General features: G+C 40.4%; 1 protein-coding gene across 3 annotated transcripts in view; it reads right to left on the bottom strand.

The window, feature by feature from the left end:
* Nucleotides 1-24,980, bottom strand: part of Ophn1 (oligophrenin 1) — a 272,487-nt gene that overhangs the window by 192,065 nt on the left and 55,442 nt on the right. For all 3 annotated transcript variants that reach the window (XM_090326862.1, XM_090326864.1, XM_090326863.1), the window contains exon 3: nucleotides 4,854-4,949. In XM_090326862.1, the coding sequence (XP_090182988.1) occupies nucleotides 4,854-4,949 (96 nt within the window). The remainder of the gene's footprint in view (nucleotides 1-4,853; nucleotides 4,950-24,980) is intronic.

Genomic DNA, 24,980 nt, shown 5'->3' with positions numbered 1-24,980 from the left:
TTGTAAGATTTGGATTATCTTTGACATTGAGTTTTCTTGGGAGACATATTTTAAAATAAATCATTATTTTCAGGATTACATTTATATCACCATCCTAAATAAAAATTAGGGATACCAGTGGCCACATTTTTAGTAACACAAGAAGAGCAAGATATAAACAGGTATATTGATCATTGCCTTTAGCTTTCATTTTATCAATGTGTTATTATTTAGATTACTATAGCACACAATCTAGTCTGGATCTACTAGTTCACACTTCTCAATACTAGTGCTTTGAAGTCATTTTTCTTTCACATGGACAAACCTCAGCTGGCTTTCTATTTTTCCAGATATTTCTATTAGTTTTCTTAGATTACAATAAAATCTTGTTAATAACAACCAAAAATGTTCCATAGACATTTCTGTCTATTTCACCCAGAATCCTCAGTTCTCACCCTCCTGAGTAGCTATGATTACTACCATTGACACCTGGTTGAAAGTAAAAATCTTTACTGAGGAAAGGAGTGGCGAATTCACAACTGAGTTGTAGCTATGAGGACAGCAGTCCTAACTGTGCTTTTAAACCCAACTCCTAATACTTGAGACCACAAGACACACCTCCAGCTCAACTGTTTTGCTAGCTGACTATGGAGCTAGAATCTCACAGACTTTTCTGTTTGGGCTTGCTTCAAACCACAATCCTTCAATCTTAGTTTCCTGAGTAACTATGATTACAGGAATGAGTCACCAGAAACCAGCTTACACAGTGTTTTTAATGTGGCTTGCTTGCTTGTTAATATTTTTAAAGAGGTATGATACTTCTGGATATTTCATTCCAGTGAATAATCAGATAATTTGGCTACATTGGGCCTAATTTTTGCTTGGTCACAATCAATGTAGTTCATTTGAAGATATTGTTTAAAATGGACTGTCTTGGTCTAGGGGAGTTGATTAGTGGTAGAGTGCTTGCCTAGCATGCATGAAGCCCCAGGTTTGATACCTCATTACCACATAAACAGAAAAGGTTGGAAGTGGCCCTCTGGCTCAAGTAGTAGAGCACTAGCCTTGAGCAAAAGAAGCCTAGGGCCCTGAGTTCAAGCCCCAGGACTGGCTAAATAAATAAATAAAAGAGTATCTTTTGCCTGTCACCATAGGTGCTAATCTATTACTAACTCCAGGAGACAAGCTATGAATTGTCAACTGACAGCCTGTCCACTCTGTGGATTTTCATCAGCTAGATGGAGTCTCTACACACCTGCCTGGTCTGAACTCTCAGTCCTCTTCTTTTCCAAGTTCCATTCAGTTAATTATAACTTCAAGAAAGATGATCTCAGTATTTCTTCCCATGTATATCCCCAAACTTCACTCTTTTTTTGGGGGGGGGGGGCGGTCATGGGGCTTGAATTCTGGGCCTGGGTGCTGTCCCTGAGCTCTTCAGCTCCAGGCTATCATCCTATTCCTGGGCCTGGGCATTGTCCCTGAGCTCTTCAGCTCATGGCTACCACCCTACCTCTAGAGCCACAGCCCCACTTCCTGTTTTCTAGAGAATAACTGGAGATAAGTGTCTCATGGCTTTGTAGTACCTGGGCTGGCCTTGAACCTTGATCCTCAGATCTCAGCCTCCTGAGTAGCTAGGATTACAGGTGTGAGCCACCATACTTGGCTAAACTTTACTCTTTCTTCAGAAATTCAACTCATAGCAGTAGCCTTAGACAAGCAAGGACTCTAGGCTATAACATTTAAGGAAGCCTAGTTATTCCCCATGTCAACCTGAACTTCCATAAACCTCACAGTGAGGGTCTCCTTAAATCTCAGTGCTAACCACTTGAAAGCCATAAGCTGGATCTGGAATAAACTCAAGTCACTTCTCTGAGAAGCCTTTCTGGTTTCCTCTTCTCATCACCCCCCTCCCAATACACACACACGCACACACATGGAACCTGGATTAGGCACTATCACATGCTTACATTTGCCACAATAATTAACACAAGATGTTGGAATTGTTCATTTCCCAGCCACCTCTTTTCTGCTCATGAGTTTCTTTCAGGGAAAATGTGCACTGTGTCTCTGAACCCCTGATCTATGACTCTCCAGCTCTTTCCTAACAAGCAAAGAAATGCCTATCAATTATCTGCATTAAAGACTTGAAGCAGGGCCGTGAGTTTGGCCTAGTGGTAGAGTGCTTGCCTAGCATGCACAAAAGCCCAGGTTCAATTCCTAGGTACCACATACACAGAAAAACTGATGCTGTGTCTCAAGTGGTAGAGTGCTAGCCTGGAGAAAGCACAAGGATAGTGTCCAGTCCCTAAGTTCAAGCCTGAGGACTGGCAAAAAAATTAATAATAACTGAACCAGAGGCTATAGACTAGGCTCAAATGATAGAACACCTGCCTAGCAAGCATAACACCTTAAGTTCAAGCTCTAGTACCATTAAGAGAAAAAAAGGAAAAGGAGATACTCTTTAAGAGCCCAGCTATTATGACATTTTATAATTCTATGTTTTCCTTTCATAGCTAATTTGACTAGCATAATTTCATTTCTCACAAATCAGTATCTACCACCTTCTGAAAGGATAGATCATCATTATATTGTATATATGACATCACAACAATGAATCTTCTCTCTGAGTTACTGAGCTATATAACAATTGAATTACTGAGTATCAAGTACATACCAGACCCTGAGTTACCTAAATGACATATATGCATGCATACTAATTATTTCATCCCTTCCTTACAGCCCAGAGAGGCAGATTATACCCCCACACACACTTGAAAAAAGAGGAAAATAGAGTGTCAGTGAGTCCAATAAACATTGCCAAGATCCCACAGCTTACAAATGAAGCTCAAATCATAAAAGGTATAAGAATAAGAATCCATAAACACAATGAAAATTGTAAAAAGAGTCTATAAACATGTATATTTCCAGCCTCCTGCTTTAATCCTAGCTACTCAACAGGCAGAGATCTGAGAACTGCAGTTCAGCCAAGAAAGTCTGTGAGACTTTTACTGCCCATAAACTACTAAAAAGCCAGAAGTGAAGCTGTGGCTCAAGTGGTGGGGCACTAGCCTTGAGCAAAAGAAACTCAAGATCAGAGCCCATGTCTTGAGTTCAAGACCCAGGACTGGCACGAGAAAACAAACAACAAAAGAAATTACTTCTAAGAGAACATTCTGGTACAATAACAGCACATTAGACATCCTAGTATCATATGTCTTTCATGTATATGGATCCAATTTTTCATTTCCTGGACTGCAACCCTTAGATCTCTGCTTCCTGAGTAGCTAGGACTACAGTCATGAGCCAGCAGTGGCTGGCTTAACATATGTAATTTTACACTTTTATTATTTTCCTATTGCCTACAGTCAGCCTCTATTAGTAATAACAGCAGCAACAACTACCACCACAATAATGTTTTACACTTCCATTCTGGGGATTATAAATGTATAATCGTAGCCAGGTGCCAGCAGCTCATCCCCATAATACTAGCTATTCAGGAGGCTGAGATCTGAAGGTTGAAGTTCAAAGCCAACCTGGGAAGGAGAAAGTTCATAGAACTTGTATCTCCAATAAACTACTCAGAAAAAGGTAGAAGTGGCACTGTGGCTCAAGTGGTAGAGCACTAGTCTAGACCACAGAGAGGCTCAGGGACAGAGCCTAGGCTGTGAGTTCAAGCCCCAGGAACTAGGTGAGGGGAGATTTTATATATGTACACACACACACAGTGAGTAACATTAGGTCACTGATGATCTTTCTGTGGTTCAAATATTTTACTCCACCAGAAGGAAAATATTTTAGATTTTAAAGTAGCTAGGCACTGCTATTACCACTACCATTGTAACACAAGACATCCTCCCTCACCCATCCCATAAACAACACTTGAACCACTTAGTGTGGCTGTGTGTTCAATAAGACTTTTTTGCAAAAACAGGTCGTGAGCTATACTTGGCTCAATGGTCATAATTTGTTGAACTGTGTATTAGCTTTCCTACCTAATAATGGAAATACTTAGAACCTATTATTTCCAGTGTTCAGTCTCCTCTTCATAAGAACATTAGCCCACATGAGAAGGGCTATCAATGTGTACGAAGTAATGCACCTACTACCTGGCGAATATAACTGTAACTCCTCTATACATTACCCCAACAATAAAAAAAGAATATTAGCCCAGTTTTACAGACGATGAGACAAAATCTCAGAGAGGAAATATATCCTACAGTTCTCAGTGCCATGTCAAACCACCTGTTGCCTGAAAAGGTATATTTTCATAAATATTATTTTTCATCTTTCTAAAAGAATATATTGCTTAAAATACATTACTTGGCCAAGTGCTGGTGTGATTTACATCTATAATTCTATTAGGAGGCTAAGATCTGAGGATCATGGCTCATGGCCAGCCCAGGCAGGAAAGTCTGTGGTGAGACCCTAATATTCAATTAGCCAGCAAAAAAACCCAGAAATGGAGCTCTGGATCAAGTAGTAGAGCACCATTCTTGAACAAAAAGGCCAAGCAGAAAGTATAAAGCTCTGAGTTCAAGCCCCAGTACTTGTATGCACATACACAGACACAGACAGAAAGACAGACAGACACACACACACACACACAAACACACACACATATATCACTACTTAGATTTTAGGAAAACATTAATGGTCATACATTTGCTGATTTAAAGCAAAGTTCCCCAGCTGACTGACTGCAGCAGAGGTCTCAGTGTAGCTTCGGAGAAGTCGATCAGTTATATAGGAAGAGAACAAGGGTAGCAGCCCCAATCCTTCCTATGCAGGTACTGGATCATGAGGGAGATATATATATATATATCCAGGGGGCTGTAGGATGTCAGGTCTTCAGCAGGATTTGCATGTGCACTTACCTATATTAATCTCATCATCAGTCAGGGTGTCCCCAATGAAGTCAAACTGGAATGAATGCAATGTCTGGGAAAACTTCTGTACAGCAGAGGAGTAATCTGCAAAGGGAAGAGACAGCAGACATCGATCGTTAACACAGTTTCTACACAAATTTCATTTCAGGAGGATCTGAAACCGCAGAGTGCTCAGAGTAGGTTGCAATTTGCATTTAATGAATTTACATAACAAAAGCCTAACAAACTACAAATACTAGTAAAACAAGAAGAAGAGCCTGGCATCAGTGGCTCACACCTGTAAGAGACTCAGAAGCTAAGATGCAAGGATCACAATTCAGAACCAGCCAGGGTAGTAAAGTCCATGAGACTCTTATCTCCAATTAAAGCAGCAAAAAGTCAGAAGTGGAGCTATTGCTCAAGTGGTAGAGTGCCATCCTTTGCAGAAATAGCAAAGGATCAGCACCTATGCCCTAAGTTCAAGCCCCATTACCAGTACAAACTACATAAAGAAAAATAAAAAAACTCATGAGAGTGGCTTAGATAAGTCCTTCTTAAAGTGATAGGACTCATTTTTAAGTCTCAGTCCCTTTCTTCCCTGTCCTTTCTTTTTTTTTTTACCAAATAGCTGAATCTATTTCCTTGTATTCATTCAAGGGCCCTTCCAATATTCACATGGGTCACACCGGAACACATTACACTTTAGCCATATGGTAACCTATGTTTGGGAAAAGTCTGGGAGAGGAACTGATTTAGTTCCTTCAATATTTACCAAGGTCCATAGCCAAAGAAGTAATGAATGAAAAAGAATCAGGGCTTTGTCAATGACTTTGAACTTTCATTGAAAAAGCTCTCTATTGGAATAAAATTAAATCATATATAGGGCCAGATATGGTGGTGTATACTTGTAATTCCAGCTATTCAAGGAGCACAATTTGACACCTAGTCCAGGTGAGAAGTCTGCAGGATCCTATCTCAACTGCCAACTCAGATGTACAGATGCATGACTATGATATACTTTACTCTACAGGAGGAAGCAGGAGGATCTTGGTCCAACACTTGACCAAACAAAATCATCAAAGTTTATCTGAAAAATAAAAATAAAAGCAAAGGTGCTGGAGAAAGTGGCTGAATGGTACAGTATTTGCCTAGCAAGCAGAAGGCCAAGTCCAATCACTAGTATCAAAACAACAAATTAAAATACATTTAGCTACACTTCAGAGAACATACCTTGAATGAAAATTTTAAAATACGACTGTGAATAGGCCCAAGTAAACTCTTGCTCCTGTCTACTCCCAAAGTGGTTCATTACCTAGCACGTGCTCGCGCGTGCACGCCACGCGCGCGTGCATACACACACACACACACACACCTCCAGATTTGATGGGGTAGAAACTTTTTTTTAGGTTGGTCGTGGGGCTTGAACTCTGGCTTGAACTGTCCTGAACATAGGCTCTACCACTTTGAGCCACAGTGCCACTTCTGGTTTTCTGGTGATTAAATGGAGATAAGAATCTCATGGAGGGCTGGGAGTTTGACCTAGTGGTAGAGTGCTTGCCTAGCATGCACAAAGACCCAGGTTCGATTCCTCGGTACCACATACATAGAAAAAATGTTGGAAGTGGTGCTGAGGCTCAAGTGGTAGAGCTCTAGCTTGAGAAAGTCCAAGGACAGGACTCACAAAAAAAAAAAAAAAAAAAAAAAGAATCTCATGTTGTGTCTGGGCTATCTCTGGACCTCAGTCTTCAGAGATTCTTTTCTTTTTTCTTTCTTTCTTTTTTTTGGCAGTCCTGGGGCTTGAACTTAGAGCCTGGGCACTGTCCTTGGACATGTCTTGCTCAAGGCTAGCACTCTTCCACTTGAGCCATAGCATCACTTCGGCTTTTCTGTGTATGTGGTTTCAGAGAATTGAACCAGGCTTCGTGCATTTTAGGTGAGCACTCTACCATTAGGCCACACTCCTGTCACTGAAAGACTCTTATCTCTAATGAACCAACAAAAAGCCAGAAGTATCTGGGCACAGTGGCTTACACCTGTAATCCTAGCTACTAAGGAGGCTGAGATCTGAGGATCAACATTCAAAGCCAGCCTAGGCAAAAAGGACCTGAGACTCCTCAGTTAACCACCAGAAAACTGGAAGTGGGGCTTGGCTCAAGGGAAGGGAAGCAGCCTTGAGCTGAAGAGCTCAGGGAAAACACCCAGGCTGAGTTCAAGCCCCGTGACCCCCTCCAAAAAAATAAAGCCAAAAGTAGGGTTCGAGTTTAACTTAATGGTAAAGTACTTGTCTAGCAAGTGCAACCTTCTGGGTACGTTCCCTGGCACCAAAAAGGAAAAAAACATTCCTTTCTTGAATACTTGTTCATTAAACACGTCATTTGAAATATGATGTAAAAATCAATGTTAATAAATTCTTTAATAAAAAATAAATAAAGGAAAAGGCATATATAGTCTCTCTCTCTCTATATATATATATATAATTGATAAATCTAAAATAGAAGTGTGATTCAATTAGTAGAGTACCATCTTTGAAGGAAAAAGTTAAGGGGAAGTACCTAAGCCCTAAGTTTGAGGTCTCAGTAGCCATATACAACATAACCATACATTTACAAGAGGCCAGGAATGTGACCTAGTGGTAGAATGCCATGCATGAGGCCCTGGGTTCGATTCCACAGTCTCACATACAGAGAAAAAGCAAGAAGTGGGTCTGTAGCTCAAGTGGTAAAGTATCAGCCTTGAGAAAACTCAAGGACAGTACCCAGGCCCTGAGTTCAAACCCCAGGACTGGCAAAAGGAAAACAAGAAAATTAAAGTCCTAATGCATTTCCAATTAAAAAGAAGACAAGTAATAGCAAGCAATGAATGGAATGTTATCTAGGAATGTTATCTACATATCTGATAATACATGGCCCACAAAAAAAGAGTCCCTTTATATGGCCTTTTTAATTAGGAGGGAGGAAGCTGAAAGTAGCTGGTTTCAGTACAACTCACAATCTGACCAAAGCAACTGATTGAAAACCTGTTGCAAAAATGCCTTGGAATCATCAAGCTTCACAGTTTTGATTGCTTTCTGGCAGAGAAGGAAAAAGGATTGCTCTTCTCTCAGATATGGCTCTTTAGGCTTATGAACAGATTTGTTTACATGAATTGTCATATTAGGTGAAATGGAATAGATGAGTTTATTAGTTTATTTATCATTATTTTAGTTTAAATGGAACTGGTTGTGTGTAAAACCAAAGCAGATCAAGGTAGGAGAAATATCACTATGTCTGGAGTGCTGGTCTTGGCTTTGGGAGCAAATCACCTTTGTTGGTTTACATAAACTATCTTTTCTTCCAGCCTCCATTAGAAAAAGAAAAAAAAAACAGCAACTGTTTACCAGCTATTGAGATTTATCTTTGGCCACTACAATTGTAAATTAAGGCCCATGTCATCTACCTCAGAGGTTTGTGGGAATATCAAAAGAAGATGATTCCACAAAGTGTTTTAAAATAATTTTAGGACAAGTGCAGTAACTCCAACCACTAATCCCAGCTACTAAGGAGGAAAAAGATAAGGAGGATCACCACTTCATGTCTACTTGAACAAAAAGTTTATAAGACCCCATGTCAGAAGAAAAGGCTGAGTGTGTTGTTACATATCTGTAATATCAGTCATGGGCTAATAGGAGGAGTGTGGTCCAGGCCATTCCAGGCAGAGGATGAGGAATGTGGCTTAGTGATAGAGTGCTTGCCTAGCATACACAAAGCCCTAGTTTTGAGTCCTTCTACCACATACACAAAGCTGGAAGTGTTACTGTGTCTCAAGTGGCAGATTGCTGGCCTTGAGAACAGAGAGGCCTACACCCAAGGTCCATGACTGCCCCTCCCCCCAAAAAAATCCCCTTAAAATAAAGAGTAAAATAGGAGTTTAGTTTGTCTGCATCATCTCTGTTCAGCATAGTATTTTAAGTTCTAGCCAAAGCAATAAGTTAAGAGATTCAAGTTGGAGGGGCCAGGAGTTTGGCCTAGTTGTAGAGTGCTTGCTTAGCATGCACGAAAACCCAGGTTCAATTCCTCGGTACCATATACATAGAAAAAAGCCAGAAGTAGTGCTGTGGCTTGAGTGGCAGAGCTCTAGCCTTGAGAAATTCTGAGTTCAAGGCCCAGGACTGGTAAAAATTAAATAAAAAGATAAAATAATAATAAGATAAAAGAAATACAAGTTGGAAAGGAAAAATTAAAATTATCTCTTTGCATAAACTATGAACTTGCATACAAAATCCTGAAGATTCACAAAACTATTAAAGCTAATAAATTTAGCAAACATACAAAACAAAACACAAAAAATCCACCACATATTAACAATGAATAATTTGAAAAGAGAATTGATAGAATAATTCCATTTATAACAGTGTAAATATATCATCTGGCATAAAGTGAACTGAAGAGGAAGAGTTATACATTGTAAAACACAAAGCACTGATAAAATCTGTAAAGAAGACATAAATAAGTTTAAATGTGTCAATGTTTATATATTGGAAGACATTATATTATTAAAATAAAAGACATAATACTGGCCTGGAGTTTGGCCTAGTGGTTAAAGTGCTTGCCTAGCATGCACGAAGACCCGGGTTCGATTCCACGGTACCACATACATAGAAAAAAGCCGGAAGTGGTGCTGAGGCTCAAGTGGTAGAGCTCTAGCCTTGAGAAGTCCAAGGACAGTGCTCAAGCCCTGAGCTCAAGCCCAGGACTGGCAAAAAAAAAGACATAATACTATTCAGGTAAAAGGAATCTATAAGCTGGGCACTGTGGCTCATGCCTATAAACCTAGCTATTTAGGAAGCTAAGCTCTGAGGATAGAGCACTAAAGACTGTTAAAGTCTTACCCCCAATTAGCCACTAGAAAATAGAAGTGGCAATGTGGTGCCAGAGGTAGGGCGGTAGCCTTGTGCAGAGACAGCATCCAGGCTCAGAGTTCAAGCCCCATGACTGCCAAAAAAAGCCAAAAATATCACCAAGAATGAAGGGTACCTACCAAGTTCTCTCTTAGTGAATATTGAGGAAAAGGACAAAGAAAAGCAATCTATAGCTAGGCATGATATAACATTCCTATAATCCTAACACTCAGGAGGCTGTGGCAGGAAGATCAAAAAAATTCAAGATCATGGGCCAGGAGCATAGCCTAGCTCTAGAGTGCTCGCCTAGCATGCATGAAGCCCTGGGTTCAATTCCTCAGTACAACATACATAGAAAAGGCCAGAAATGGCACTGTGGCTCCAGTGGCAGAGTGCTAGCCTTGAAAAAAAATGCCCAAGGACAGTGCCCAGGCCCTGAGTTTAAGCTCCAGAACTGGAAAAAAAACATAATTCAAGATCAGGTTGGGCTATGCAGTAGGTCTCAGGAAGGCCAGCCTAGGAAATATAGCACAATTTTGTCTCTTAAGAAAGCAATCTACAGACTCAATACAAAGGCCCGAATCTACCACATATGTTTTTCTTTGTGCAAATAGACAAATCTACCCTAAAATTCATATGTATTAACGGACCCCTCATAGACAAAACAATCTTAAAAAAGGAACAAAGTTGGAAAAATACACATCCTGATTTGAAAACTTAAAACAAAGGTATTCTAATCAAACATGGTATCAGCATGAAGGACATGAAAGAACAAAAGAACAGGAAAAAGGACAGAAATAACTCCTAGATCAATTGATTTTCAAATAGGTTGCCAAGACTTCCTGCAGAAATCTCTCTCTTTTGAACTACTCCTGCTGTTTAAACTGGATATCTACATGACAAAACATGAAGTTGGACCTTTTCCCAACCATTCAAACTAAATCAAAGTTCTAAATCTAAGAGCTATAACTACAAAATTCTTAAATGAATCTATATGGAAAAATCTCTGTGGTAAGTAGTTGGATATAGCACTAGTCAGTAAACTACACAGGAAAAAAATAAGTAAAAATGGACTTCATCAAAATAGAGACTACTGTGCAGCTACGCCTGATGATAAATGACTGTAATCCCTGTACTTTTGGGGCAAAGGCAATGTGTTAGCAAATTAAACTGAGTTCAAGGACAGTCTGGGCTACAAAGTCAGTTCTAGGCTACCTGGGCTACATATCAAGATCCTGCCTTTAAAATAAAACACTCTTTAAAATGAATAACACAAGGCCCGGAGTTTGGCCTAGTGGTAGAGTGCCTGCCTAGGTACCGTATACATAGAAAAAAAGAAAAACGGAAGTGGTGCTGTGGCTCAAGTGGTAGAGCTCTAGCCTTGAGAAAGTCCAAGGACAGTGCTTTGGGCCTGAGCTCAAGCTCAGGACTGGCAAAAAATAAATAAAATAAAATAAATATACAATAAAAACAGAAACAAAAATTAAAATTGAAAAAAAGAAAAAAATCTTATGCATGAATGGAGCACTATCAGCCAGGTGCCAATGGCTCACACCTGTAATCCTAGCTACTCAAGAGGCTGAGATCCTAGAATCGTGGTTCAAAGCCAGCTCCTGCAGGAAAGTCCATGAGACCCTTATCTCCAATTAACCACCAGGAAACTGGAAGTAGCACTGTGGCTCAAGTGGTAGAGCACTAGCCTTGAATAAAAGTAGTCCAGGGACAGTACCCAGGCTCAGACTTCAAGCCCCAGGACCGGCAAAAAAAGAAAAAACATAGGAGAGCACTATTGAGAGAGGGAACAGTCCCAAATATGGAAGAATATAACTATAACTCAACAAAAATAGATAACTCAAATGGGCAAAGGATTTAAACAGACATTTCTCCAAAGCAAACAGCTAATGGCAAATGAAAAGTTGTTCAGCATCATTACTATCTAGGGAGATGCATATCCATAATGAAGCAGTATCTTGCCACATTTGCAAACCTAATCTATTTGTACCAGTAGTGGAATTTGAACCCAGGGCCTTTCGTGCTTGCTTGGCTTTTTCACTCAAGGCTAGCACTCTATCACTTGAGTCACACCCTCACTTCTGACTTGTTGCTGGTTAATTGGAGAGAAGAGTCTGACAGACTTTCCCACTTGGGATGGTTTCAAACAGTGATCCTCTTATTTCAGTCTCCCAAGTAGCTAGGATTCCAACTGTGAAATGCTGTCTCCTAGCATGGTTCTCTCTCTCTCTGTCTCTCTCTCTCTGTCTCTCTCTCTCTGTCTCTCTGTCTCTCTGTCTCTCTCTCTCTCTCTGTCTCTCTCTCTCTCTCTCTCTCTCTCTCTCTCTCTCTCTCTTTCTCTCTCTCTCTCTCTCTCTCTCTCTCTCTCTCTCTCTCTCTGTCTGTGTGTGTGTGTGTGTTGCTAGGCCTAGAACTCAGGACCTCTATCATATTAGGCTACTACTCTACCACTCAGCTACACTTTAGCCCAGTATATATTTTAATTTTCCTAATACTATTCATAACAGAATGTTATTATTGAATATTAAAAGTGAGTGAGCTATATGATAGTGGCTCAAATCTATAACAGTAACAACTCAGTAGTCTCAGACCTGAGAATTGCAGTCCAAAATCAACCCAACCAAAAAAGTCCATCTCCAATTAACCTTCAAAAAGCTAGAAGTGGAGCTATGACTCAAGTGGTAGAGCACTAGCCTTCAGCAAAAAGCTCAAGGAGAGTAACTAGGCACTGAGTTCAAATCCCAAGACAACGACAAAAAGGTAAATGAGGCTGGGTTTTTAACTCAATAGTAGCACATCTGCTTCGTATATCTGAGAGCCCTGGGCTCAATTTTCAGTTACACATGCATGTACGTGCCTGCCCACACATGCACACACACATGTGAACATACACACACACACATGCACACCAGCAAATGAATTATATCTGTGCATTTCAATATGAAAATATCTGCATATCAATGATGACTATGTTATTTAAAAATGGTGGAAAATATCTTGATTGTATATAGACATGGACATTTTGCATGTACCCTCTCAGTCATGTTTCCAATATATAATTGTATGACTATTCTAAGTGTCATCTACCACACATATGTTGTATAATATACATATATATGATATATACTATCCATTAGATATATAGCATTGCTATATATACTGTATTATTAGCATAAGTTGTTAAATATAGATTACCTATATTTAAAACAAAACCAAAAATAGCTGTGCACTGGTGCCTCAAGCCTAGAATCCTAGCTACTCAGGAGGCTGACATCTGAGGATCATGGTTCAAAGCCAGCCCAGACAAGAAGGTCCATAAGACTCTTATCTGCAATTAACCACCTGAAAACCAGAAGTGGCACTGTGGCTCAAGTGGGTCAAGTCCCATGATTGACTGAAGAAAAAAAAAGACCAGAAAATATCACAAAGAATGAAGGATACCTACCAAGCTCTCTCTTGGTGAATACTGAGGGAAAGGACCAAAAACAAACAAACAAAGCCCTTCACTCTCTCTGTATTGTTTTATTTGGATTTTAATAAAAAGTAATTCAAACATGTGACAAAATATTTATCTTGGGGACAAGGGCACAACAATGGTTATCATGTGATTCTCTATATATTAAAATTGGCATTGATAATGATTGGAGCTGTGATGAAAATAATTAGCTTTTGCTCATGGCTGGATACTTGGATACTCTTTCTTGGGCCAATTACTCCCTGCCCTGCCCCTTCTACCCCCCCCACACACACATACACGTGCACGCACACGCAAATATTCCCTACATGATATGTGGTGTATGAGCAGACTTTGACAGTTAGGAGATTGGACAAGACAGAAACTCAAAAAAAATAGGAAGAGTGCTTCTAACTGGCTGGAATTTGGGGAGTTTGAACTGAATTCTAAGTTCAAGGTAAGGAATGCTGTGAGAATTGCACCTTTGTGATTCTTTCCTCAAGTTATCATCAACAGCCCGACAATCTGGCTCCAGCCCAGGGAAAGGTTATACTGTTTGGGTATTTAATCTACCCTTTCCAGTCAAACTACACAGTTTCCTGGGTCATGCTTACACTGATTACCATCTGAAAAGCTTGCCTTTTTTTCAGATTTACTGAGTACTGAGTCCTTCTCTGATTCCCAAGGGAAAACTCCAGTCCTTCTTGGCACAAAAGCCTTAGCCTTTCAAAGAGTAAAGGGGGAGGGCTCTCTGTGGGCTTCGGAAGACAAAAAGAAATATTGTATAGCATCTCCCAACTTCTCTTACCTCTAAGTGGTCACTTGTGGATAATTTTTTAAAGAAAAATAAAGCAGATTGCTTAAGATCTTCAAATACTGGGCACAGCGAAGGGTTCCTGTGGCTAGAAGTAGACTAGTTTTGCCCCCTAAATGTAAAAACCGCAGACATTCTCCCAGGAGACAAATTTATCTTTTTTCTGCAACAGGAAAATAATGTTCTTTGTACATTGACATCGCTGTCACTGGCAAGGCTCTGGGTCCACTGAAAAGCCTTCACTACAATTTCACATTCAGATTCTAGCCTATTTCATCATGAGTACAGTATATGTAACGGTGGTCAATATCAATCGTCAGTCCAAGAAAGAGAAGGAAGGAAGAAAGGAAAGGAGGGAGGGATCAATTCGTCAATCAATTCGTTTAACCATGGTGGCCAAGAAATTGCAGTTTCCTGGCTCCCTTACCATCCAGCCTTACATATCTATTGTTACAAAGGGTTTGTAGCATAATTTTCCCATTAGTCATCCAACAACCATAGGAATTAAGATAAAGCAAAAATTCTTTTTCCTCTCCTTTAGAAAAGAAACAACGAGTTCAGAAAAGGTAAGTAAGTGGTTTAACATACTCCCATAGCCAGGAAGTGATGCTCTAAAACTCAAAAAAAAACACTTAAAACTCTACAAAGGGAAGTCAGAATTGGAAGCCTGAGGCCAGCCTAAGCTATTTAGAGCCATCTATACAAAAAATAAATAAGATTCATGGTCCGGGAGTTTGCTAGCCTGAACAAAGACCCAGGTTCCACTCCTTGGTACCACATATATGGAAAAAGCCAGAAGCAATGCTGTGCCTCAAGTGATAGAGCTCTAGCCTTGAGAAAGCCCAAAGATAGTGCTCAGGCCCTGAGTTCAAGCCTCAAGACTGGCAAAAAGTAAAATTAATAAATAAGACTCCATGCTAGATGCAGAAGCACATACCTATAATTCCCAGAAACTCAGGAAGCATAGATTTGGAGGACTGGAGTTCAAGACCCACTTGGACAAAAATGACAATCATTATTATAAGAATTAAAGTTATATATGTAAATAAAAGAAAATAAAACCAACCCAAAATGGTACTTCAAAAAATAACATAGCAAACTCTATACATGTATGTTTGTTCTGTTTCTTGCCCTTCCTTCCTTTAAAGCTGCAAAATCTAGGGGCCGGGAGTTTGGCCTCATGGTAGAGTGCTTGCCTAGCATGCATGAACACCCGGGTTCATAAAGACCAGGGCCTGAGCACTGTCCCTGGATTTTCTCAAGGCTAGAGCTCTATCACTTGAGCCTCAGCACCACTTCCGGCTTTTTTCTATGTATGTGGTACCAAGGAATTGAACCCAGGTCTTTGTGCATGCTAGGCAAGCACTCTACCACTAGGAAAAACTCCCGGTCCCCAAATGAGTAATTTTTAAAAAAGAAAAGAATCCAGTGAAAATACAATAAGTGCCAAATGCAATTTTGAGTTAAAATAGCCAGGCACCAGTGGCTTACATTTATAATCTTAGTTACTCAGGGGACTTAGATCTAAGGATTATGGTTTAAGTCAGGCCAGGGAGAAAAGTCGATAAGACACTTATCTTCAGTTAATCATCAAAAAGGTGGAAGTGGAGCTGTGGCTCCACTGAATTCAGAGTAAATAAATCAATCAATGTAGGCTAACTATAGGAAACATCTATTACGTTTAAAGACACAAATCGGTAAGAAGCAAAAATCTAAACTGGAGTGCCTGTTTCAGCATCAAAACAGACAGACTTTAAAATAAAATACGATCTAGGCACTACTGGCTCATGCCTATAAACTTAGCTATTCAGCAAAATGAGATCTGAGAATCTCAGTTGGGAGGCAGCTGGGGCAGCAAAGTCCAAGAGACAGTATACATATATTCACAAACTGACTGAAGTATACACAGAAGAATAATTCCAATAGTGCAACTTCTTTGAACAATCAATCGTTTAACAAAATGAATACTAGAAAGCTAGAACATGTATTGTATGGGGGATGTCAAGGGATGAGTAAGGATGAATGGAGAGTGGAAGAGTACGCAAATGCAGTCATTATATCCAATATACATATGCCATAGTGGAACTAGGAAGCTTGAGGGGATGGGTGGGTGGGGTGGGGAAAGATGGGGAGAGTAATGAAAGGGGTGACTTCAATCAACATGCACTGTACCCGTAATCTGACATGTTGAATGGAAATCCCTTTGTACAGCTACTTAATTTGACAACTTAGGGCCTGGTCACTGTTCCTGACGTTCTTTTGCTCAAGGCTAGCACTCTACCACTTGAGCCACAGCACCACTTCTAGCTTTTTTTCTGTTTGTGTGGCACTGAGGAATCAAACCCATGGCTTCATGCATGCCAGGCAAGCACTCTACCACTAAGTCACATTCCCAACCCAATGATAGCTATGTGTCAGGTGATAATTACTGAGGTTTTAAACAGAGACAGCAAATGTAGGTGCTTATTTTTTTTAATTAACATGTGTCAATTGTCAGGAGTGAAACAACTGTCCTCCACTCCTATTAAATAAATGGATGCATAAAAATGACTTCACACAAAGTACATGAAAAACATTACAGAAGAAAGAAGTTAAAAGGCATAATGGTGTCAATCACCCAAAAGCATATGCGCAATAGCTAGAAGGAGGTATTCAGATTTGGATTTTGGACACAGAATCATGTTCTGTGGCCCAGGCTGGCCTAAAACTCTCCACACAGGGTCACATTGTGCCAACTTTCTCCACCAATCCAAGAGGGTGCGTGTGTGTGTGTGTGTGTGTGTGTGTGTGTGTGTGTGTGTGTGTGTGTGTGTGTGTGTACAGGCATGCCAGTCCTGGGACTTGAAGGTGGGACCTCAGTGATGTCACTTAGCTTTTTACCCAAGGCTGGCTCTCTACCACTTGAGCCACAGTTCTACCTCTGGCCTTTTGCTGGTTAATTGAAGATAAGAGTATCAAACTTTCCTGGCCCAGCTAGATTTGATCTGCATTCCTCAGATCTCAGCACCTTGAGTAGCTAGGATTACAGGGGTGAGTCACAGATATCTTGTGCCCAGAGGATTTTTTTTGTGGGTTGCAGGGCTTAAATTTTGGGTCTGGACATTGTCCCTGAGCTCTTCAGCTCAAGACTACCGCGTTACCCTTGAGCCACAGCACCACTCCGGTTTTCTGGAGTTTTCTCATTGGAGATCAGAGTCTCAAGGGTTTTCTAGTGCTCGGGCTGACTTTGAATCACAATCCTCAGATCTCAGCCTCCTGAGTACCTAGGATTACAAGCGTGACTCAACACACCTGGTGCGACCAGAGATTTTTAAAGATGAAATTCAGTATCCCGAGAAAATATACAGACCACTTCAATTGCTGCTCTTCCTATCATTTACTATGAATCTATGCCATCCATGCATTCATTCAGTCAATGAACACTGAATAACTATTCATTTCAGGAGAAAGACTTACTTTGCTATAAGTGCTATCTTAGTAAAGAGCCCGAAATTTCCTATGATGGAAACAGATATTATTCCTGGCCCTCTTGGAACTTCCCATACAACGATGGGAAAATGATACTTCCTGTTGTTATAAAATGCTAAATGCACTACCTCAGCTCTTTTCATTGAAACTTCAAATAACTCATTGGGACATAAATTATTATTTTCATTTTCCAAATAAAGCAAGTAGGGATAGGAAACAGGAAGACACTGAACAGAGATCACACATATGTGACAACACCCATCATCCTTCTACCATTGGGCAAACTTGCCTCCAAGAGATCTGATTTAGGTTGGATTTTGTTGCTATCATTATATTCTTTATTTCTTTTTTTTTGGCCAGTCTGGGGCTTGAGCTCAGGGCCTGAGCACTGTCCTTGGACTTTTTCAAGGCTAGAGCTCTACCACTTGAGCCTCAGTATCACTTCTGGCTATTTTCTATGTATGTGGTACTGAGGAATCGAACCCGGGTCTTTGTGCATGCTAGGCAAACACTCTACCACTAAGCCAAACTCCCAGCCCTATTTTCTTTATTTCTTTAACAAAGGTTTCCTCCTATAGCCCAGGGTAGACTGGATGATTAGATTGCCTCAGCATCACAAGAGCTTGGATTACAGATATGTACCACCATACTCAGCACAAAAAAAATTCAAAATGATCCAACAGCCTTCACTGGAAAATCATATGCTTAGGGAATAACTTGAAAAGAGATTAAAAATCCGTATGTCAAAAATAAACACAGGCTGGGAGCATGGCCTTGTGGTAGACTGCTCGTCTACAGGCACATAGCCCTGGGTTTGATTACTCAGTACCACATACATAGAAAAAGCCAGAAGTGGTACTGTGGCTCAAGTGGCAGAACATTAGCCTTGAGAAAAAAGAAGTGTCCAAGGACAGTGCCCAGGACCTGTGTTCAAGTCCCAGGACTGGCAAAAAATAAAAAAATAACTAAAAATATTTTTAAAACACCAAGACATGAGAAAGGGTATAAATGTGTGTGAAGTAATGTACCTTCTATCTGGCAAATATACAATGTAACCCTTCTATTAATCATATATAAAAATATATGAAAAAAAGAAATAGGAAAGGGAAGGGGAAAAACAAGATGATTGGGAGGTGGTGGGGAGAGGGAAATGGGGACAAAAACATAAGAAGGGGTATCAATGTGTGAGAAGTAATGTATCTTACTCTCTGGCTAATGTAACTGTAACCCCTCTATATATTATCTTGATAATAAAAAAATAAAATGAGAAAATTTAAAAAGAAAAAAATATTTAAAAAAAATAAACACAGGAGGGGCTGGAAATGTTGCCTAATGGTAGATTTCTTGCCTGGCATGCATAAAGCTTTTGGTTCAATTCCTCAGAATCACACAAACAGAAAACCCTAAAGTTGTGCTGTGGCTCAAGTGGTAGAGTGCTAGCCTCAAGCATAGAGAGACTCAGGGACAGTGCCCAGGACTGGCAAAAATAAAAATAAATAGATGACTCTTAACTCTCAGTTCCTGTATGGGCAGCAGGAAATGTTTCTCTTCTCTACTTCTTCCAACCCCGTTACACTAAAATAAACTTACAAGACGACCAGGAATATGGCTTAGTGGTGGAGTATCTGCCTAGCATGCATCAAGTCCTGGGTTCAATTCCTCAGTACCACATAAACAGAAACAGCTGGAAATGGCACAGTGGCTCAAGTGGTAGAGGGCTAGCCTTGAGCAAAAGAAACTCAGGGACAGTGCCCAGGCCCTGAGTTCAAGCCCAAGGACTGGCAAAAAAATAAAACACACATTGGGGCCGGGAGTTTGGCCTAGTGGTTAAAGTGCTTGCCTAGCATGCATGAAGACCCGGGTTCGATTCCTCGATACCACATACATAGAAAAAAGCCGGAAGTGGTGCTGAGGCTCAAGTGGTAGAGCTCTGGCCTTGAGAAAGTCCAAGGACAGTGCTCAGGCCCTGAGCTCAAGCCCAGGACTGGCAAAAAAAAAATAAAAATAAAACACACACACACACACACACACACACACAGTATTACTCAGAATGGATAAGCCAAACACACAAACACACACACACACACACACACACACACACACACACACACACACACGCAATCTAAATGTACCAAATCAGAGATTACTTAATTAATGGATTTTTTAAGAAGATGCACTTAAAAATTTTTTTGCCAGTCCTGGGTGTGAGCTCAGGGTCTGAGCACTTTCCTTGGACTTTCTCAAGGCTAGAGCTTTGCCACTTGAGCCTCAGCACCACTTCCGTATTTTTTTCTATGTATGTGGTACCGAGGAATTGAACCCGGGTCTTTTGTATGCTAGGCAAGCACTCTACCACTAGGCAAAACTCCTGGCCAATACTTAAAATTGTTTAAAAAAAAAGCTACCCAGGAACTTGTAGTTCATATCTATAAACCTAGGAGACTGAGATCTGACACTTGTTGTTCAAAGACAGCCCAGGCAAAAAATACCCTGAAGATTCTTAGATCCAATGAACCTTCAAAAAGCCAGAAATGCAGGTAGGATTAAACTGGGAGAGTGCTGAACAAGCTCTGAGACAGCATCTAACTCCTGAGTTCAAGTCACAGGACTGACAAACTTTGATGAATGTCTGTAGATGTTCATTTATTGCTTATGCAAAAAATACATATATTTGTAGAAAAACATGGACAGATTTAGAGACGCAACATGAGCTCAGCAATCAAATGCTACATTACAGAAAAAAATAAGATAGATAAGAATCAAAACCATCTTAAGATATGAAGAATCTAGGTTAGGAACATAAAAGTTTACATTGTTTGGGCATAGTAGCTCCTGCCTGTAATCCTAGGTACTCAGGAGGCTGAGATCTGAGGATCAAAGTTCAAAGCCAGCCCAGGCACAAAAGGACCTGAGACTCTTATTTCCAAATTAACTTCTAAAAATCTGGGAAGTGGAGCTTGGCTCAAAGATAGGGTGGTAGCCTTGGGCTGAAGAGCTCAGGAACAATGACCAGGCCCAGGGGTAGGGTGGCAGCCTTGAGTTGAAGAGATCATGGACAGTGCCCAGTCCAAGTTCAAGCCCCATGACCCATACACAAACAAAAAAAGTTTACACTGTAACGCTTTGTATTATTTTTGCAATTATTCTGCAAAACTACAATTCTTTGTAATTAGATAGTAGAGACTGTGAAATTTATATTGTTACAATATGTGCATCTGTGTGTGTTTGTTGTATGTATGTGTGTGCATGTGTGTGTGTGTGTGTGCACGCATGCACTCATGCACATACATGCCCGTATGGGAGTTTAACTCAGGGTCCAGGCTATCCCCCTTAAATTTATTGGTTCAAAACTGGTACTCTACCAATAAGGCTACATCTCCACTTCCATCTTTTTGCTGGATAAAGATAAGAGTGTCAGGGAAGCCAAGCAACATAGCTCATGCCTGTAATCCTAACTACTCAGGAGGCTGAGATCTGAGGATCACAGTTCAAAGCCAGCCCAGGCACTAAAAAGTATGTGAAACTCTTATCTCCAATTAAACACAAGAAAATTGGAAGAGGCACTGTGGCTCAAAGGGTAGGGCAATATTCTTGAGCTGAAGAACTCCAGGGCAACACGCAGGCCCAGAGTTCAAGTCCCACAATGGACCAAAAAAAAAAAGAATATCAGGGAATTTCCTACCTGGTCTTTTTTTTAACTCCTTAACATTTTTTATTTACATTTTTATTGTAATTAATAAAAGGGTTACATGATATTTGCCAGATAGAAGGTGCATTAATTCACATACATTGATACCCTTTCACATGCCTTGGTACCCGTTTCCCTCCCCCCAACCCCCCACCCCACCCCCCATCCTACCTGGTCTTGAATCCCAATTTTCATGCCTCAGCCTCCTGAGTAGGTGGAATTATAGGTATGAGCCACATGTGTCTCGCAACTATAATGCTTTTGAAACTTTGTTGGATTCAGTTGCTAACATTTTACAGAAAACTTTTACACCTGTATTCATGGGAGATCATGCAATGTTTTCTGACAGTACCTCTTGCAAATCATTTCCCTCATTTGTGTGTGTGTACATTCTATGTGCACACACCAGTCTTGGGCCTTAAATTCGGAGCCTAGGAATTGTTCCTGTCCTTTTGTGCTAGTGCTCTATCAGTTGAACTAAAGATCCACTTCTGGCTTTTTGGTGGTTAATAGGATATCAGAGTCTCACAAAACTTCCTGCCTGGGCTCGCTTCAAACTGCAATCCACAGCAGGCTTGCCACTGGCAGCTGGCTTACAATCCATCTATCTAAATAGATAGATAGATAGATAGATAGATAGATAGATAGATAGATAGATAGATAATTTTACTTGATGATAAAAAAAAGAAGTGACATACTGCTACATACTATAACAGGTATAGCCCTGAAAAGTATTTCATTTGTTTTGTGAGAAGAGCAGAGTCACACCTATAAGTACATAAGAAGGAGGAAATGTTAACTGTTAGAAGCAGTCCTGGAAGTTGTCTAACACTATGGATCTTTAATGCCATTCTGTCGACTACTCACAAATAAGCAAAAATCATCTATTTTATGTCACTGATATTTCACCAAAAGAAAATACGCAAATGAAGTTCTCATTGCACCTCAAGGCCCATCCATTACACCAGAAATCAGAGCACCCTCCATCCTGACCACCTGAATGGCATTCTCACCTATAAATTTGGAATGCTAATCCTGTCCTACCTCTCCTATGCTTGAGCAGGCCCCACAACCACAGTGAGAGACAGAGAAACAGAGACAGAGAGAGACAGTGACACACATGTAGACAGAGAGAGACAGACACAGAGACAGAGGGTGGAGCAGTGAGGAAGAAAGGGAGAAAGGGAAATAAGCCTATACCCACCAAATCCTGGTCACGCACACTAAGGAAAATTCCTGGGACCGGGAAGCTGAGGTGATTGTTATCACAATGGCTGTACTGTCCAGCTTTAGAAATGGTTCCCAAACTAGGACCTAGCATAGACAGCCATCTTCCAAGAGGCGTTCTCTTCCCTGCTAAGAACGTAAGTAGCCCACTAGCTGAAAAACCCAGTTGCAGCTAGCTTCATGTAGAGAATAGACGGCAAAGCCTTCCAGAGGGTACTTCAGGCAAGCCAAAGGTCACTTGATAGTGAAAGCTGAGATCAGAGGATCATGGTTCAAAGTCAGCCTAGGCAGGAAAGTCTGTGGGACTGTTATCTCTAACTATCAGAAAACCAGAAGTAGAGCTTTAGCTCAAGTAACACAGTGATATCCCGTCCTGAGTTCAAGTCTCATGACCATCATAAAAAATGCATTTTATTAATAAATTTATTTGATGAATTTGTAAAACTAAAGATAATTTTTAAGTAAAAGCATTATGAGATGTATGTTAGATGCCTGTATATATAGTTTAGGACCCTTCCCAACCTTATGAACTAGATTCTATTATCTCTATTTTAGGTTTTTGTTTTGGAGTCAGGCCTCCAACCCAGATATTCACAGAATAATTAGAGATGGAATCTCCTAGACTTTTCTCCTCATCCCTTCTGGCTTTCAACCTCTTGAGTAGCTAGAATTGCAGGTGTGAGCCACTGGCATCTGGCAATTTTTTTTCTTTTTGCTTTTGTCGATATTGCCTATGCTGGCATTAAACTATGGGGATCCAGCCATCCTTCTGCCTCAGCCTCCTGTGTAATAAAGTGGGAAACAGATACATTTTCACCACCCTATATGGCTTGTTCCTATTTCAGACAAAATAAAAGCTAAGTGATTTCCAAGGTATAAAAAAGTGCCAGGGGCTTTTCAACAAAATAGTGCTAGAACAATTAGAAGGGAAAAAAATTCAACCTAAGCCTCAGCCCTCATAAAATGTTAACTCAGCATAAATCATAAATCTAAATTTAAACCAAAACTCATAAAACTTTACAAGAAATAATAAATAGACTTTGCCTGTATATGCAAGGCCCTGGGTTTTGTCTCCAACACTGGAAAAAGAGAAAATAATAACATAAAATTGTTTCCCTGTATAACTGATGTAAGCTACTTTAAAAAAAAAACTCTATATGACCTATTTAGCTGAAGTGTTTTTACAAGTGATTCCACTGTAAGAATCCAGAAAAGAACAAAAATAAATTGGAGTTCATCGAAATAACAAAGCTGTGTTGGCTATCTGAAAGACCTTAATAAGAAGGTACTTTCAAAGAAAAGCTAAAGATACAAAAGACACACTAAGTTCAAAATCAAGAAAGCAGCTCAGGCTAGGCACTGGTGGCTCACACCTATAATCCTAGCTACTTCTATTACTCAGGAGGCTCAGAATTACAGCTCAAAGCCATTTCAGGCAAAGAAGTCTGTGAAACTGTTATCTCCAATTAAGCAGCAAAAAGGCCAGAAGTGGAGCTGCTGCTCACTCGAGTGGTATAGAAGCCTTAAACACAAAAGCTCAAGGAGAGTGCCCAGGCCCTGAGCTCAAGCCTCAAGACCAGCACAAAAAAATCTAATTAAGGGCTGGGAATGTGGCTTAGTAGTAGAGTTCTTGCCTAGCATGCATGAATCCCTGGGTTCCATTCCTCAATACCACATAAACAGGAAAAGCCAGAAGTGGGTCAAGTGGTAGAGTGTTAGCCTTGAGAAAGCTCAAGACAGTGCACAGGCCCTGAGTTCAAACCCCAGGACAGGCAAAAATAAATAAAATTAATACATTTTAAGAAAGGACCTTTCTCTAAAAGTCCAAAGTCTACAGAATTGTTTTCTGAGACAGGCAATAACTCTGCAGTGTGTAGGCCTCACTGGAAAACAGGCAAGGCTATCACAGTGAGTAGGGATGTGGGGGAGGGGGAATAGACAAATGAGTCACCTAACATCCCAGACCAAATGCACATTGCTTGAGTAGAATACAAAAGCAAAAGTTCTCAAGTAGTGTGAAGGAGCTCGTTACCCATGGGTCCCATCTGTAATCCTAATTACTCAGGAAGCTGAGATCTGAATCCAGAGATTCAATGCCAGCCTAGACAGGAAAGTCCGGGTGACTTTTACCTCCAAATAACTACCAAGAAACCAGAAATGGGACTGTGGCTCAAACAGGAGTGTGCCACACTTGAGTGGGAAAAAAAAACACATAAAAGAAATGGAAGTACAAAGAGTGAGCATATGCAGCCACAGTACTCACTAGACCCTATATGAAAAATGAACTATATAACTGGTAGGGGTGGACCAGGGCGAACAACTGGAAAAGAGCAACAAAAGGGGTAAATTACAGAAAAGAAATCTACTCATATTTGTTGCATTGCTATATTGTGTGTGTGTGTGTGTGTGTGTGTGTGTGTGTGTGTGTGTGTATTTGAATTAGGGAAGGGTAACGACAAAGTGGCAAGACAAAGAACAAAGGGTGAACCGATCCAACAGCGATTTATATAAGACAATATGTTGGAAATGAACATTACAGCTTGAGGGTAGGGCAACTGGGAGGTAACAGAAAGTGGGAGAAAAACATGGGAGGAGGT

The sequence above is a fragment of the Megascapheus bottae genome, chromosome X (genome assembly GCF_031878675.1).
Source record: "Megascapheus bottae isolate mThoBot1 chromosome X, mThoBot2.hap1, whole genome shotgun sequence".
NCBI lineage: Eukaryota > Metazoa > Chordata > Mammalia > Rodentia > Geomyidae > Megascapheus > Megascapheus bottae.
This window is presented reverse-complemented; position numbering and strand designations above follow the sequence as displayed.